The following is an 18,159-nucleotide window of genomic DNA, read 5'->3' on the forward strand; positions in this document are numbered from 1 at the left end:
CCTGGATTCAATTCCTAACACTGCATGGTCCCCTGAATATGCTGGGAGTGTCCCCAAAGAGAAAAGCAAAACCCCTACAACAGCTTAAACCCTACAACAATTTTTCTTAAAATATGAAAAAATATTAGAGAGAGGAAGGGACACCTAAAAAAAGGAATTTATAGTTAAACTCTTATGTCCTGAGACAATTTAATTTTTTAAATCAACTATTCTGAGAAATAGTGTGTGTGTTTCTGTGTGTGTGTGTGTGTGTGTGTGTGTGTGTGTGTGTGTGTGTGTCTGGGTAGAAGTAGGAGGATAGGGTTAGCATGAGCTATTTATAAAGCCATCATTTTTGTATGTCTGTGAAAAGCTGTTACATGGCTTAGAATTCTGTATCTATAAACATGCCTTTAAATTACAGACAGTAAAAATCCTACCTGTTTTATGAAGAAAGGGGAGTATTATAAATCAGTTCATGAGCAAAGTTGGTATTAGTACAGCTTTTTGTAAGGCACATATAGTGGTCAAAAACCAGATCGGCATTTTCCTGTCATTCAGTGAGCTCCACTCTGGTCCCAAGATGATGGTTAGTAATTTACTGGGACACTGTATTTCTTATTCACATGGGACAGAAAAGGAGAGCCCTCTTGTCTCAATTTCTAGAAAAAGACCTTAGAAGCATTCTGACTTTGGGCACATCCCCAGCTCTGAAATGATCAGTGTTGAAAGACTTCAGCAATGTTGGTCCATTCCGGTGTTCCATCCCTGGGATAGGAACCATCAGTTTCTCCTGAAGCACAGCAGGCCTCAAATGACCAGTGGTTAACTGAGCTGTCTACTAGCAGAGGCAACTCACTGTCTGAGGTAGAATACAAAGTCAAGTAATGGCTCTAGGGTAGAGACTTCTGGCCTTTCACTTTCCTGCTCTACCACTTGCCATTTGGTGAAACAATTTTATTTTTCTAACCCTCAGTTTTCTCAGTAATAAATGAAAAGAATAATTATCTTATCATTGTATCACTGTCATCCTGTTGTTTGTCAATTTACTGGAGTGGGCACCAGTAACATCTCTATTACACTCAGCCCTGAGATTTTAGCAGCCTCTCCTTATTCCTCTTTCCCAACGATTGAAGACTCTTTCAGGGTCAGGGGAATGAGACCTATCTATAATTATCTTACAGAACTGTAAAAATAAAAAGACAGCGAAGAACAAATCTATCTGTAGCTGTGGATGTATTCAGTGTTCAGTTAAAAGAAAAATAATTTTAAATGGGATTTCTCCTGATGGTTTATATATATGATTGCCCCTTATGAATTATAGCATAAAAATATTTATTCCCTTGAAACAAAAATTTCCACCATTAATATAATTCATACAAGACTTTGTATGAATGACTGGTAGTCATTTGTAGGGAAATCTTAAGAGTTTGTTTGTAAATGAGGCCTGGAGTATAGTCCTCCTGTGATGCTATTGTTGCTTTATAGGAAGGTATGAGTCTCCAGGAGATGAATTTTTTTGTAAGGAATTACCCAATTTGAAAAAATTGGCAACACATGAGAGCAACTCTCTCTCTCTCTTTCTCTCTCTCTATCTCTCTTTTTAATTTTATTGAATCACCATGAGATAGTTACAAGCTTTCATGTTTGGGTTACAATTTCACAATGATCAAACACCTTTCCCTCCACCAGTGCACATTTCCCACCACCAATATCCCCGATATAATCCCCCTTTCCCACCCTCCCCCTGCCTCCATGGCAGACAATATTCCCCATACTCTCTCTCTATTTGGGGGTATTTTGGTTTGCAGTACAGATACTGAGAGGTCATCATGTTTGGTCCATTATCTACTTTCAGCATGCATCTCCCATCCCAACTGGTTCCTCCAGCCATCATTTTCTTAGTGATCCCTTCTCTATTCCATCTGCCTTCTCCCCTCCGTGAGAGCAACTCTCAAAACCACACATACAACAAAGTCGGTGGATCATATATAACTATGACCTACCAATTCACATGTCCCTCAAACCCAAGTTATTTCATCGGTAGCCAGTGGGAAGGAAGTCTGAAGTGAGTCATTTTCTGGGAGGCTAGAGGCCTGGTGAACTGAAGGTTATCAGTTGGGAGGGACTCCAAAACCAAAACGCTCCACTTCTTTCTCTTGAAGCTTTTAAATCCACAGTCTAGAATTTGTCTTCTCTCTCTCTCTCTCTCTCTCTCTCTCTCTCTCTCTCTCTCTCTCTCTCGCTTTTGGGGTTACACCCAGAAATGCACAGGAGTTACTCCTGGCATTAATTCCACTCAGGAATTACTCCTGGCAGTGCTTGGGGAACTATATGGGATGCTGGGAATCGAACCCGGGTCGGCCGTGTTCAAGGCAAATGCCCTACCTGCTGTGCTATTGCTCCAGCCCTAGAATAGGACTTAAGTTTTTCACACTCATGACCCCATTCCACTGATAAATGTTTATGCTACCCAGGCATATAGATGTATAAAATAGTTATACAAATTAATGATATAAATCATAAAGAAATTTACTTTAAAACAAACTTTAAAAAGTTACCTCATCTGGAGCCATGGCTCAGTTAGAAAAAGCTAGGGTCTAGATTATATTTTTTTTCCTCCTTGACTTTTTTTCACTTAGCCTTAAATTTTTATTTTTGTTGTGTCACACTTGGTGGTGCTTGGGGGCTACTGCTAGCTCAGGGTGGTGCTTAGCGGTTGCTTCTGGTGGTGCTCTTGGGACTATGTGTTACTCAGGTTCAAACTCAGGGCTCCCTCATGCGAAGCATGTGCTCCAGCCCTTTGCACTGTCTCCCCACCAACCATAAACTCTTGGTGATTAGCTGTCTGATCAAATATCACTTCTCTAGGAAGTTTTAGGCTCATAAAGATGAGGGATAAGAGCTCACTTAATCCTTTACTAACACCTGGTGAATTAATAAGTTTATGCGATTTTCTCTCTTCCTCTTGAATTTGGTTAGTAGAACTCAATCTTTGAGATTTAAGTTAGCTCTGGAACAGTGAGAAAAAAGAAGGATTTCTGGGCTGTAGTGTAGCTGGTCACTGAGTAAATAGCCTGCAAAGGTTTGCCATCTGGCTGTCATTATGATGTTCCTCTCGGTGCATGGAAGTCCACAAGTGGAAATGGCAGAAACTGATCAGCATATTAGGTGAGGTACCAAAGCTCAACGTGCATGGGCTGTAGGAGAAGGGATGGTGATATGGACAGTTAGTGGCCCATGTGGGGTCCTGTAGCTTGCAGGGATGCTTGCAGGGATTGGGGGTCTGGATTCCCATGACGTGGAATACCTCCAGTGCTGACTGTCTCCTCAAGGGGCTGGATTTGAACTCAGCCACTTTGGAGCAGCACAGAGTGGAGCAACCGGAGGTCATTTGTTGTTTCTCCTTCCTCTAAATTGAATGGAGTGGGGGAGGGGTGGACGTGGGGAGGGAAGTGGGGAATCATTGTCTTGAGAAAAGACAAAATAGAAAAAGAGACACTTGCCCCTGCTATTTGAGGCGACAGCTGTTCAAACATTTGAAGAGGCCTGCATGTTTCTCATTCTCAGAAAACCAGTGCAGATTCTTTTGTTGGGAAAGAGTAGGAAGAGCAGATTTCTCTCTCTAGGCTGGACTGTACCAGCAGAGGCAAATGACAAAACTCCAGAATTTCTGTGATGTGACCCAGAGGGTCGGACTGGGCACCACTTTCCCATTCGCCCTCTGAATGTTTAAACCGATATTGTGTGTAGGTAGAATTTCTCACTTTACAGATAAACACTTGTTTCACTGTATCACTGTATTACTGTCATCCTGTCGTTCATCGATTTACTCGAGCGGGTGCCAGTAACGTCTCCAGCCATTCCAGCCCTGAGATTTTAGCAGCCTCTCCTTATTCGTTTTTCTCAATAATTGGAGGCTCTTTTCAGGGCCAGGACAATGAGACCTGTTATTTTTACTGTATTTGGCATATCGAATACACCACGGGGAGCTTGCCAGGCTTTCCCGTGCGAAGCACTTATTTAAAAAAATTTTTTTTTAAAAAGAAATGTGCTTTTTTAAAAGCACTTATTTAAAAAAATTGTTTTAAAAAAATTTAAAACACACCCAGTGATGCTCAGGGGTTATTCCTGCTTCTGCACTCAGGATTTACTCTTGGCGGTGCTTGGGGGACCATATGAGATGCTGGGAATTGAATCCAGGTCAGCTGCGTGCAAGGCAAACACCCTACCTGCTGTGCTATCGCTCCAGCCCCTTTAAAAAATGTTTTGTTTTGGTTTTCTATAAGGGGAGGAAGTGGAGTTTTAACTCAGAAACTTTAATTTTGAAGTCCATGCTCTTAACTGTTCTACTCTGAATAATTCAGTCTGCCATAACATTGATTTTTCTCATTAGATATGCATGGTTGGAAAGCTGAGTGAGAAGCTTGAGGTGATGAGGACTCAGTTGTAATGTTCTCTGCAAGCATTTAAAAAGAGGCAGATATTGAATATGTTGGGAAGATCAGGAAAAGATAAGTTGCCTAATCTAATGAGAAATATTAGGAAAATGTTTTTTTTTCTCATTTTCAAACTCAGTGTGATTGGTACATTCTTTTTTGTTTTTTGTTTTTTTCTTTTCTGTCACCCAAGTACCACTTACTTATATTTACCTCTTTCTTTTCTCCTGTCAGTGTGCTCCTTACAATGTACCCCTTTGATATTCCCATGAATTTTTCATGTGCTCGAAAGAATGTTGATTCTGTTGGGCACTTCTCTCTACTGTTTTTTATTTAGACAACATGATTTATGATGCTAATAATAGTGATGTTTCAGGCGTAGAATGTTGCTACACCACACCCACCACTGGAGTGTCAGCCTCTCTCTCCCACAGTCTCTCTAGGCCCCCCAACCCCCTCACACTTTAACAAACTATTTCACAGGCTGGTTCTCTGGGTCAGTTTTCATTGGTGTCTATATTCCACATACAAGAGTATTTGTCCTTCTCCCTCTCCCTTTGCCCGGCAGGATCCCATCTAGATCCACTCACCTGCTAGTGAACTACATACAGGATTTCATCTTTTCTTTTTTCAAATTTATTTATAGAATCTCCATGAGAGCAGTTACAAAGGTTTTGGGTTTAAGTCTCAGTCATACAATGATGAAACACCCGTCCTTCACCAGTGCACATTTTCTACCACCAAAACCCCCACTATAGCCCCCAACCCACACCCTCTCCCTGCCTGTGTGGCAGATGATGTCCACATTACTCTCTCTCTACTTTGACTACATTCAATATTTCGACATCAGACCTACCATTGTTGTTTGAGATTTTTCCCCAACACTTAGGTCTGCCAAAAAGGCAATATTAGACACTTTGTTTTCTATTTCTGATTATGAATAGCATATGGTGTCGTGTGGCCACAGTAGAGGTCGTGCGACTTTGGAATTCTGGAATTTTAATAATTAAATCTGGAGGGATTTCTGCCAAAAGCCTCTGGGTTCCAGGATTTGTTTCTGACTCTCTGGGATCATTGCCATTAAGCAACTCAATCAGGAGCCAGAGAGGCCCTTCGTGGGCGGCGACTTGGGGTCTCGTTGGGGCAGGGGAGGAAAGGGCTGGCCCCAACCCCATCCCATGAGGCCCCGCGTGCCTTGTCACTGAGGGCCCAAACCTGTCTGTCCACTGGCTTCTGGAAGATGGCTCCCGGAGCTGCCAGGGGGAAGAGGTGGTGGATCGGCACCTTTTCCCACCTGTGGTGGCATGGGGCCGAAAGCCTAATGCAGAGTCTGGACGCATTTCTGCCAAAATCCGCTGGGTTCTGAGATTTGTTTCTCAGTCTCTGGGATCATAGCCATTAAGAAACTCGATCAGGAGCCACAGGATTTCATCTTTTCTTATTCTGCAGTTTCAGAAACATTTCTGGGCAATTGACCAATTGAATAATCGTTGAATATAGCAAGTGCTGATAGCAGCTCACCTGCTGTTAAAAGCATGGCTTTGGCCCACTCTAAAAGTGATGTTATATACTCCGCACCAAATAAGATGCTCTTGGGGCCAGAACAAGGGTATTCTGTATGGGAGAGAGGAGAAAGACCTGTATCAATTGAAATCTTAACCATGTTGCAGGTGCTTCTCCTGCAAGCAGGGCTCGGGCTTCCTTAGCCCCTCTTTTCTCTCTAGACTTCGGAGTGGAATTTGAGACCACTTTGCTTTCTTCATGTTCCCATCTCTCACCTGTCTTCTCCAGAGACTGGGGGTGGTCGGCAACTGAAATGACATGTTATGAATGATACTAGAATAAAATATTTGCATATTTTAGTTTAAGACATAAATATACATGTAGAAGAGGTCATTTTTTGGAGTAGAAGACACAAATTGGAATTCTAGAAAGTCTTACATAAAAATCAAAATCTTACTGTGTGTTTGTGGGTTCTGCTTTGTTAAAAAGAATAGCTCCGTGAAATGCCAAATGTTAAAAAAAATATTTTTTTCCCTTGAAACTAGAGAGACCGTACGGCATATAGGGTGCTTGCCTAACTTGTGGCTGATCCAGGTTTGATCCTCAGCATCATATATGGCCCTCTGAGCCTCACCTGGAGTGATCCCTGAGCCAAGATCTAGGAGTAAGCTCTGTCACTGTTGGGTGTGATCCCAAGACAAACAAACAAAAGTTTTTCTTCCTAATCTTCTAGCATCATCTTGCCTACACCTATTTTTTTTTTTCAAACTTACCATTAAGGAATGTTTTCAAAGCACTTACCCTAGCTTTCACATGAATAACTCTTTGATTCACACTTATTCCATCAACTCATGTACTTTTAAATTAAATTGCACAATTAAAGTAACAGAATTGCCATAATAGGCTTTTTGTTTGTTTTGTTTGTTATTTGTGGGTGAGCACCACACCCAGCAGTGCTCTGGGCTTACACCTGATTTTCTGCTTAAGCCCTACTGCGCTTGGGGGACCATATGTGGTCCTGGCGATCAAGCCTCAGTTGGCTATGTACAAGGCAAGTGCTCTATCTGCTGTACTATCTCTCTAGTACCGTCATAAGGAACAAACAGGACTGCTTCTTGATGTCCAGCTCAGCTGGGAGCAGCTCTGTCCTCTCTAGGTGCATCCTTCTGCCGGCAGTGCCTACAGCAGATGGTGGATGGGAAAGGAAAGGCTCAGGAAAGACACCTGGATCCCGTGGACCCAGCTCACTGTGGGCATCAGTCTGTGAACAGCAGATTTCTCATCTTCAGATTCGAGACCTCCCTGACATATATATCCACTCAGGGAAAGTGAAGTGGCTGGCTTAGGAATGGACCCGATTGGTGAGACAGGATTCGACACGCTGCACTAAAAACATTCACGGTCTTTAACAAATTTAAAGAATAAAATCACACCACTATTTTTTTCTCTTTCCTGCAAGACCATGGAATCTGATGGCCTTTTTATATGTAAATAGGTTGATTTGTATCACTGAATGACAGGGTCATCGAGAAATATTGTTTCTGTTTTATTAGAACCACCGTAAAAACTGCCTTTCTGGAGCTTGGGCCAAGACATAAATTTTAACCTTTGCTTTGGTGCCACCAAGTGGTTTGTTTTGAGATTCCATTTCTGAGAAAAAGATGGCTTGAGAATGTGATTTAAAAGAAAAAAAAAGCTGAGGTGAATGGCACATGCAATGATATTTTTTTTCAGTCTGTGAAATTATTTTATAGGATATTACAAAAAAGTCTAGAGGTATCATTGCTCATCTGTCTGAGTTAAAAGAGTGTGCATAGTCAGGCGTGAAGTCTAATACAGACAATGGACTTTGATGATGTGTCAGTGTGGTTTTATTTATTGTAACAAGTGCCACTAGGGTGGGGGATCTGAATAAGGTTGGGGCGATGTACATTTGTGGAATGCAGAAAGTATATGGGAAATCTGTCCTCTTAATTTTTCTGTGACCCTAAAAGTGTTTAAAAGATAAAACTTATAATGATGTTATAAGTTTTTGTTATAAACTTATAAAACCTCATTTCTATAGGCATTTTCTTTTGAGCTACTGGTGTTACAGATCAGAGAAAGTAAAGTCGAGAGCTATTCCACCACCATTTAAGGAGGTGGAATAGCTCTTTTAAAGCATGGATCATAATCCCTTCATGAAGTTCCCAGAGTCCAAAGGCTGAACCTTTAGTTTTGTGAATCCTAAGACTCTTTGTATCTAGCGTTGTTCAACATGCCAGGGTTTTATATTGCTCACTGAACTTACAAAACACTTATTTATAGGTCAGGATGCCAGTCTATCGCTTTGCAGATAAAATGTCTATACAGTGGGTAGACCCAAACCTGTGTGCTCACTCACTAGAACATTTTGCACCCAGTAGGAAATTTATATGGAAAGATAATTATGCCAAGGGACTGGAGAGACAGTAAGGCAGGTGGGGTCATTGCCTTGCACGTGGCCACTCGGGTTCTGATTCCAGCACCCTACATGGTTCCCCCAAACCCCACCAGAAATGATTCCTGAGCTCAGAGTTGAAAGTAAGCCTTGAGATCAGCTCAGTCTAGCCACCTCAAATGCAAACAAACAATTGTGTGTGCATGTGTGTGTGTGTGTATACATTTAATACATGCCCTTTGTTTCTGTAGCCAGAACTATCATAGAAACTCCCATATAAAAATATCTGCCAATAAGTTGTCAGTCTTCTGGAAAATTCTATAGAAAAGTATATCTGTATTAAATCTCTGTAACAGTTGTACATGCTTTAGCTTTTATTTATTGATTGATTTTATTCTTTATTATTTTTTTAATAATGTAGGAACACTGCTATTTATATGCTTTAGCTTTTAGAACACTGACTTGGAGTTCTTTCTGAATGTAGTAAGCACTTTTCCCTGTTCATTGTTTGTTTCTAGAAATAGGACCCAGGTCAAAGACTGTGAAGGCATCGGCAGAGATAATTGGCACTGGAAGGGGCACTCTTCGCCTGAGATCCAAAGGTCCGGCCACTGTGGAGGAAGTGGTGAGTTAGATCCCCTGCTCCCTGACCTGCTGGGAAATGTGTGGGCTAATGTGCATTAGGGCTAGAAATTAGTGAAAAATCACAAAATTAAACTATCATGCTTTTTTTTTTTTTTGGATCACACCCGGCAATGCATAGAGGTTACTCCTGGCTCTGCACTCAGAAATTACTCCTGGCGGTGCTCTGGGGACCATATGGGATGCTGGGAATCGAACCCGGGTCGGCTGCGTGCAAGGCAAATGCCCTACCCGCTGTGCTATCACTCCAGCCCGTCTCTTGGGTAGACTGTCTTATTGTCATATTTTATTCTCTTTTATGTCAATATTTCAGAAGCATACAATGTTGCACTGTTGCTGTCAGCACCTCTTTGGCCCTCGGCAGGAACACCTTGTCCTCAATGCTACAGTGACTTTGTTCAGTCTTCTTGCCTCCACTCTGTCCACTTCCCTCTGGGTCAGGAGAGCTGCCGGCATTATCATGAAAGCCTAAGGAAGAATATCAGGCTCCTTTCTTGTAACGACTTGTTCCCGGAGTTTCCCTGAATAAAAGCTCAACTCAGAGAGATCGGCCGGTACTGGACTCAGCATTTCTTCTCTGCGCTCATCTCCTGCCGTGCTTCCCCTGCCTCCCTCTGCTTCAGCCATCTGTGCCTTCTCAGGCCGGAAAGCTCCAGCAGGAGTTCTGCTCCGCTCGCTACTGCGCTTACCCTGACCGGGATGCTCTGCTGCCCCCTCAGCGTGCCGGCCTCCCTGGCCTTCTTTAGGTTTGGCTCACGTGGTCACTGTCTTTTATTCATTCCTCCCTTCCTATTGAGTTGTCCTTAGTTCACAATAGAGAGTTTCAGGAGTAGCGCCTCATGTCTCTCTGGGTTATAGGATTCACCACCACCAAAGTTCCAGTGCTGTCCCACCTCCAAAAGACCCCTCTCTCTCTATTCGGGTAGGGTGTTTGCCTTGACCCGGGTTTGATTCCCCCGTCCCTCTCGGAGAGCCCGGCAAGCTACCCAGAGTGTCCTGCCTGCACGGCAGAGGCTGGCAAGCTGCCCATGGCGAATTCGATATGCCAAAATCAGCTTTAGTTATTTCTGTTGCCCGTATGAGTAAAACCACATGGTCTTTCACTCCCTTTCCTAAGTTCACTTTAACACAACAAGTCTCACAGTGGAGATATTACTGGTGCCCGCTTGAGCAAATGGATGAACAACGGGACAGCAGTGCTACAGTGCTTTTCCATCCAGTAACCATAGTTTTTTCCCCATTGACTCCAGGAGTTAATTTTCTTATGTCCTGCCAGTGTACTTGCTTTAGTTATTTCTGTTGCCCACGTGAGTAAAACCATCCAGTAATGTCCTTCACTTCCTTTCCCAGTTTACTTTAGCACAATCACTTCAGGGTTTGGTTTTGTCCCAAAGAGCACAATGTCATTTTTCTGCACCTCACCCCCCTGGCAAGATAATATTTCATTAACTATCTGTTCCACAGCTACTTTATCATCCTCTGTTGATGGACATTTAGGCTCATGTTTTGGCAATTGTGAACAACACTCAATATAGAATACAAACACCTTTTCAAATACGTGTTTTCATATCCAAGAAATAAAAGTATATAAAAATAGTCCTGCTGGGTCATATGGTATTTCGGTTTCAACTATATTTCTTCTGTTTTATCTATTTTTGTTTGCTTTTCATTCACACCTGGCAGTCCTTGGGAAGCTACTGTTGGCTTGTTGTCAAGGGACACTCCTGGTGGTGCTTGGGAAACCATATGGAGTGAACCCGCTTCACCTCTACATACAGCATATGCTCCAGCCTTTTGCACAATCTCCCAGGCCCCATTTTTATTTTTAAAAGGAATCTCTATGCTACTTTTTAAAAAAGACACTACACTAATTTTCATTCCAACCAACAGCATCACTTTATTTTATTTGTTTTTTTTCACTGCCTTATTTTATTTTATTATTTATTTATTATTTTTTTAAATTAGTGGATCACTGTGTGGTACAATTACAGAGTTATAAACTTTCATGCTTACGTTCTGATCACACAATGATTGAGTACCCATCCCTCCACCAGTGCCCATTCTCCACCACCAATAATTCCAGTATCTCACCCCCTCCTCCCGCCTCTGTGGCAGGGCCTTCTCTTTTGTTCTCTCTCTCCTTTTGGGTGTTGTAGTCTGCAATAGAGGTATTGAGTGGCCATCGTGTTTGGTCTATAGTCTACTTTCAGCACATATCTCCCATCCCGAACGGGTCCTCAGAACACCCTTTACCTGGTGTTCCCTTCTCTATCTGAGCTGCCCTCTCCCCTAGCATGTGAGGCCAGCTTCCAAACCGTGGAGCTAACCTCCTGGTACTTATCTCTACTATTCTTGTCACCGCCTTATTTTAAAGCCCTTATCTCATCTTGTATGAATAAGATTTATGTATATGTTGCACATGCTGTTATGTATATGAAACATGTTATTCATATGTATCTTGTATGAATAAAAGTTCTCACTCCCCCTTTCCCTGGGAGCTTTCCTTGTCCTTCTTCAGAGCACTAGCCACATGACTCCTTCTTGTCTGCTGTGCGTTCCTTTGTCTCCTGTGCCTTTCACTGCCATAACCCTAGCACCAAGAACAGTGTCTGATACTTTCAGAGGAGCTTGACACAGTGCTGGGTTCATGGATTTATGATTGATTTACTCGGGCTTCACAAGAAGAGTTCTGTTGATGGACTGGGTCAGTAACTGAGTGAAAAAACATCAGGAGAAGAGACAAAAGGAAGGAACATGGATGGAGGTAGAGGGCAGCAGAGGGTGAGGGGAGGCAACCATATGGATTTGGGATGGCATGGCGAGGAGATGATAGTGATGGAAGTGTGGTATTTGGGAGGTGGGCCTGCAGGCAGAGGGGGCGTCAGGCACTGCATGATCTGCTGCAGACTTGGGTGCAGACCCTGCATGTCCTGATCCCGCCTGGGTGCATGTTGTTCAGGACACTTCGTGTGTCTGATGTTCGGAGAGTGAGGCAGGAGAGCAGACTGGAGCTGTTTTCACAGAGTGGTACCCAGAGCTCATGGTGATGCTGCCCAGGGTCCATCATGGACCTAATTCATGGGAAGCAGGAAAGTCTAGAAACCTGAATTGGGTGGTCCTGCATGGTCAGTCAGCAAGAGTGGCATTCACTGGGGCATCTGAGGAAGATTCCCATTGGGAGCCTCTCTGTCCTTGGTGAGCAAGAGGCGATCTGGGGACAGATGCCAGTGAAGATGCCTGGAGAATCAAAGCACTTTGAAACAGAAACTTCTGGAGGTGTAGGAAACCGAGTAGGGAAGGATTTGTCTTTCCCAGCTGTCCTTTTCCTGTGCCCAGCATATGGCCCAGCGGAGTGCTGCAGGCTCGTTCATCTCTGTTGGGTGAAGAAGGGATCGGAAGATAATGGAGCCACAGGAGCAAGAAGCCAGCTGGAGGGAACTTGGGGAAGGCCAGCTGTGAGGAAGCAATGATAAACCTTCAGATGGCTCACCCAGGAAGCAGGGTGTCAGAAAAGCCCCGTGTGGGGCTTTGTCTATTGGTCATGGTCAGTAGGTTAGTCGAGGACCTTCTGATGTCATATGGCATGTGGAAGGGCAGTTGAAGATGCTGTGGGGAGAAATGGGATGGAGTCACAGCTCCCAAACCCCATTCCTAATCGTATGGCCTGTTTCATTAAATAGGGCAGTTAAAAATAATGCTTAATAAGGGGAAAAGCAAAGTCAGTGCTAATATTAAATTTGATACAGATGACAGAATCTAACTTCAAGCACCGAAGAACTTACATGGTTTAAACAACTCACCTCCTTATAAATCAAATGCAGATGCTGAAAATTGTGGAAGTTGCTCCACCTCTCTCGTCTCTGAGTTTATTCACTGTGTTTGTTGAGACAGGCCCAGTTCAGGTCCTCATGAGACATAGACGGATACATGACTTGGCTATGTGATAGAGCACATGCCTTGTACTCATGAGATTCTGCCATGTCTGTGCTCCCAGCGCAGCTGGGTGTGGGCCTGTTCCCTGGAGTACTCTGGGGGTGGTCCTGGCCCTCTGAGTACCCCTCAGTGTCACCCTGAACACTAAAACCCCATAACAGCATTCTCATAGAAGTGGGAAATAAAATAATGTAGAGAATACAAAATAGAGAATGCAAAATAATATATATGTACAGTGGTTTGAAAATGTTATTGGTCTCTTGCCATCTGATTCTAAATTTGTATCTGTACCGGTGATTGAATATTGAACAAGTTTGGACAATCTCAGCTGTGACACGACTGAACACCAGCTATCAAAATACAAGTGTACATAGTGAGAAAATCTCGTGCTTTGCTAAAACTTAATGGTTTTAGGAAGAACAAGCATGTTTTGACACCATTAATTCATAGTGAATATACAACAGCATTTATTCTTTTTTAGTACATTTTATTTTATTTTTATAGTTATTCACAATATTTGATTACATTTAACATTTAAACACCAATTCCACCACCATTACACCTTCCCACCACCATATTTTGAATGTTTCCATTCAGAACCCCAAACCCTGCCTCCAAAGCAGAACTGAAATAATTTATTGTGTATTGCTCATTATAAATAATCTGCTAAAAATGAGACAGAAAAGGTTTCTTAGAGAAAAGTGTGTGAAGGTTGTTGTATTTCACCCAGGAGCTATTAAGCCCTTCTATAAGAGATTAGTAACGTGTTGTTAAAGTTTGAGCCTTGTGTGCTTATATCTATATACATATATATGTATATATATATCTGTACAAATATATTTCCTCCTAAGATCGGTTACCTTCTATTTTAAACTCCATCAAATGTGCTACTCTTGGTGTATCATTGGTGTAAAGTATGAGATGTCCAGGAATAGATTGACTCATGGGTAAGGCTTGGCCTGAGCATGTGGAGAGCGGCCGTGAGCGTGACAGCAGTTGAGTTCTGGGGGGGTTTTGGCTGCAGGGGCTGAAGGGCCTCACTCACTCACTCTCTCTGGGTTGCCCTGAATGAAACAGCCTGGTGTGGGGTCTGGAGGCATGGCTATGGTATATCATTCTGTGACCTCTTCTGAGAGATTTATTATAACAACATTTCTGACTGTGGTTTTGTGTGTGTGTGCATACGTGTGTGTGTGTGTGTGTGTGTGTGTGTGTGTTTAGCTCAGGCCATACTTCTCTAATACTATGTTGAGAGGTCACTTCTGGCAGAGCTCGGGGAACATATGTGGTGCTGGGATTCAACCCAGGTCATTTGTGGTGCTGGGATTCAACCCAGGAAGTAAGTGGACTGTACATTAATTCATAATGCCTAAATCAATTAAAATAATAATAATGTATGTGATCATTATCAGATGGAGCAATAATGTAGTGCAACATCAAAAAAAAAGTATGGTAATACATGTGTGTCAGCCATGGAAAACATAATCAACAAAATAAAAAACACATCGAAGGGGGCATGTTCAGAAAAGTTTTCCTATTGGGTGAAGCCACTAAAAGATTTGGAGACTGCTGTATGATAAAGACACAGCCCTATCCACACAGGACCTCTCAAAATCTATTTCAAGTCTGAGCCTGTGTTCCCCACTTACACAGGACTTTTTCATTGTCATTTCCCTTGTAGCTGTTATCAATTTGCAGCATCTGGGGGGGGCATATTTACGTCAGATCTGGGCTTAAACATTTCGTTGTGCTTCTTGAATACATTTGGTTGCAATGCTTGCTGGGGACCACATACTTGTGCTGGTGCCAGGGATCACGATAGCAGTGCCACCTTCCCACCACCATATTTCGGATGTTTGGTGCCTGGGGAATGAGGCCTCATGCACGCAAGTCAGGCACCTTGCTGCTCAGTCACACACTCACCCTGCCCCAGGCTCCTAACATGCTGCGGTCTTTGAACAGAGTTCCAGACCTTCAGATTTTGCATGCTTTATTGCTTTCTCCTTGAAGTGCCTTCTCCTTCTGATCTCAGACCAGTTCCTCTCTAAAAATCTAGTCATTAGGCAACCTTGTTTCTGAACTCTTCTGCTGCCCCAAAAGGTTTAGAATTTATTCCAGGCCATTCTCTCCCCACCACAGTCCTTCATGCCTCTGTGCCTTTTATTTCCATTTAAAAATGCCCCTAGAGACAGTGTCCCTGACTTTTCTTGTTTGAATTCATATAACTTAGCACTGACATGAAAAATAAATATTTAAAGTACTTGAATCAAGTCATGGAGCATATTCCAGATACATTTTCATTCACATTTCCTGAAGTACACAAGCATGAAAATCTGGCTTTGTATCAGGTTTCTCCCACATGTGTTTTGACCTTAAAGTGATTTCATACAATGATCTTTCTTGCTCTTAACCTGATTTCTCTTTTCTTTGATAAAGCCATCTGAAGTCACAGCAAAGGCGATTGGAAAGGTTGATGATCTTCTTGAATTATACATGGGAATTCGAGATTTTGAATTAGGTAAGCTTATTCTATTTTGAAAAGTTGATATTTCTAATTTAGTAGAATGTATTTATGTTTATGCTTATTTGTGTCTTGCATTTGTAATACCAAGTATGATTTTTTAGATAAATCTATCTATGGAGGGCTGGAGCAATAGTATAATAGGTAGGATGTTTATCTTGCATGTGACAGACCTGGGTTTGATCCCTATATGGTCCCTTGTACACTGCTAGGAGTAATTCCTAAATACATAGCCAGGTGTAACCCCTGGGCATTGTAAGTGTGGCTCCCAAACAAAAAATGAACAAAGAAATTTATGGGGTAATGAAAAGCCTAAATAATAGAAATGGAAAATAAAAGAAAGATGAAAATAACAATAGAAAAGAATAATGAAAGACAGATCATTCCCTCCCCATTTATTAGTCTTAATTCTTGATGCCATAATAACTTTTTTAGCTTCAGAGTCTCATCTATACATTTTGAATAAGTCTCTTCTTGATAGGTGTTTTAGAAGTCAAAAAATATGAAAAGAATATGTATAAAAAGTATCATGTAATTATATTATCAAAGCACTGGGAGAAGTAAATCAGAAAAAATGAAAGAAGAAAAAAGGGGAAGGTAAACCTGGCATCTGACTGATAAGAAAGGTTAAGCGTTTGAATTTCTGTGTCTTGTGTCTTCAGTAATACTATAGAGTCTTGATTTAACAATAAAGACCTTATCAGCTACAAATAACAGCAAAAGCAATAAACTGCAGTTGAAATAATAATAATAATAATGATAATAATAGCTGGGGGTGGAAATATGCTGCTTCCTAAAATAGAAAGTCCTCTGGGACCTTTGCCTCAGGAATGGCTGGATTTGGAGTTCTTGCTCCAGAGTCATCAGCCTTCAGGATGCACTTTTTTCTCCTTTCATTCTGGCTTCATTCCTAATTTTGTTTTTCTTATCTGAACTGTAAAAATTAAATTTCAGTGTTAAATGTATGGGTGATCTCTGTAACAGGAAAAATCTTGTGTGTGTGTTTGTGTTTGTGTTTGTGTTTGTGTGTGTGTGTGTGTGTGTCCCTAGTGCAGAGTAAGGTCTGAGCACAGATGGATGTGGTCTAAAAACCAAAAAAAGAAAGGAAAGGAAAAAGAAAGAAAAAATTGGAACTCTGTTTTTAGTTCCTTAAAGAGAAATACAAAATTTGCATATAATATAATAGATTCTTAATGTACATGAGCAAGAAATTAAAGCTGAGAAGTTAGTTTGTATGGCAAGATCACTGACATGGACACTATTGTAAATATAATAAAAACAACAAAACCCCACAATTTCTATCACTGTATCACTGTCACTGTCATCCCGTTGCTCATCAATTTGCTTAAGTGGGCACCAATAATGTCTCCATTGTGAGACTTGTTACTATTTTTGGCATATCAAATACGCCATGGGTAGCTTGTCAGGCTCTGCTGTGCGGGCGAGATACTCTCAGTAGCTTGCCAGGCTTTCTGAGAGGGGCGGAGGAATCGAGCCCGGGTTGGCATCATGCAAGGCAAATGCCCTACCTGTTGTGCTATTGCTCCAGCCCAGTTCCTAATGGAAAAAAAATCAAAACAGATAATTCTATAGAATGCCAGTGTCTTAAGACTTTCTGTATCTTAAAAGTTACCTTAATAAGGGCTGGAGAGACAGTACAGCTGTTAGGGCATTTGCCTTGTATGTGGCCAATTTGGGTTTAGTCCCCAGCATCCCATATGGGAACCCGAACACCTCCAGGAATAACCCCTGAGTATCTCTAGGTGTTACCCCCCAAAAAACAATTAATAAATAATTTTTTAAAAAAAGGTTTTCCTTAACACTTTTCCAAAAACTCTTCTGCATTTGGAAAAAATATATGGGTATTTGCATGCATGATATGGGCTTGGACATATATGATGTGGTTTTATAGAATTTCATATGTAAATGAGGGCAAAAGATTTAGAAATGCCAGTGTTATTAGCCTCGTGTTAGGTAGTATTTGTTGGAAAAATTTTTACTTAATTGAAAGTTTTCAAATAGTATAGTCCTATGAGCATAAGATTTAGAAATGAATATATCAATTGCTGCATCTCAGTGAGCTCAAATTTATGATAAACATACTTTTTGAAGATGAGAACAGTCCTCACTTTTGGATTTAAATTGGGGTATATGGTCTATAGTTATGTATATGTAAATTGGGAATGCTTGAATTAGTTTTATTCTTTTGTTGCACAAGGAAGAGCATTGGATAATAGTACAAGTGAGTATAAGTGAATTTAGAAATAGTTCTTTATCAGTCACTTTCTTCAGGGCACTAAACAAATTCAAAAATTCAGGGCACTAAAGGTCCATCACAAATTCCTTGTAAATTAACTAGTAATCCCTTTGTAAAGTTAATTAATCATCTGTAGCAAATTCCTCCATTGACATGAAAAGTCATTATCATTATTACATGATTAGCAGTGTGATCAGTCACCTAGGGAAGTAAAGTTTAGGGAAAGTAATTATTAGAAGAATGTCAACCATTGTTAAATTAGGTATTTCTTGCATTATTCAAATCTGATTAGCATGAGATATAAGTCACAAACATGGCACTGAATCAATAGACAGATGAATATGTTTACTTGTTTGCATTTCCAGTGTTTTCTACCTTTCAGAAAATTTAATTCCAAATGCCAGTTACAAAGACATTATATGATCCTGCAGTTTAAAATTTGCATTTATATAAAAGATTGTAAAAA

General features: G+C 41.4%; 1 protein-coding gene across 1 annotated transcript in view; it reads left to right on the forward strand.

Moving 5' to 3' along the window:
• The window catches only part of GIPC2 (GIPC PDZ domain containing family member 2), a 108,097-nt gene that overhangs the window by 66,723 nt on the left and 23,215 nt on the right, over window positions 1-18,159 (forward strand). The window contains exons 4-5 of the mRNA XM_004603638.2: window positions 8,859-8,965; window positions 15,352-15,433. Coding sequence (XP_004603695.2) covers window positions 8,859-8,965; window positions 15,352-15,433 — 189 coding nt within the window. The remainder of the gene's footprint in view (window positions 1-8,858; window positions 8,966-15,351; window positions 15,434-18,159) is intronic.

This window comes from Sorex araneus, chromosome 5, assembly GCF_027595985.1.
Source record: "Sorex araneus isolate mSorAra2 chromosome 5, mSorAra2.pri, whole genome shotgun sequence".
In the NCBI taxonomy this organism is placed as follows: domain Eukaryota; kingdom Metazoa; phylum Chordata; class Mammalia; order Eulipotyphla; family Soricidae; genus Sorex; species Sorex araneus.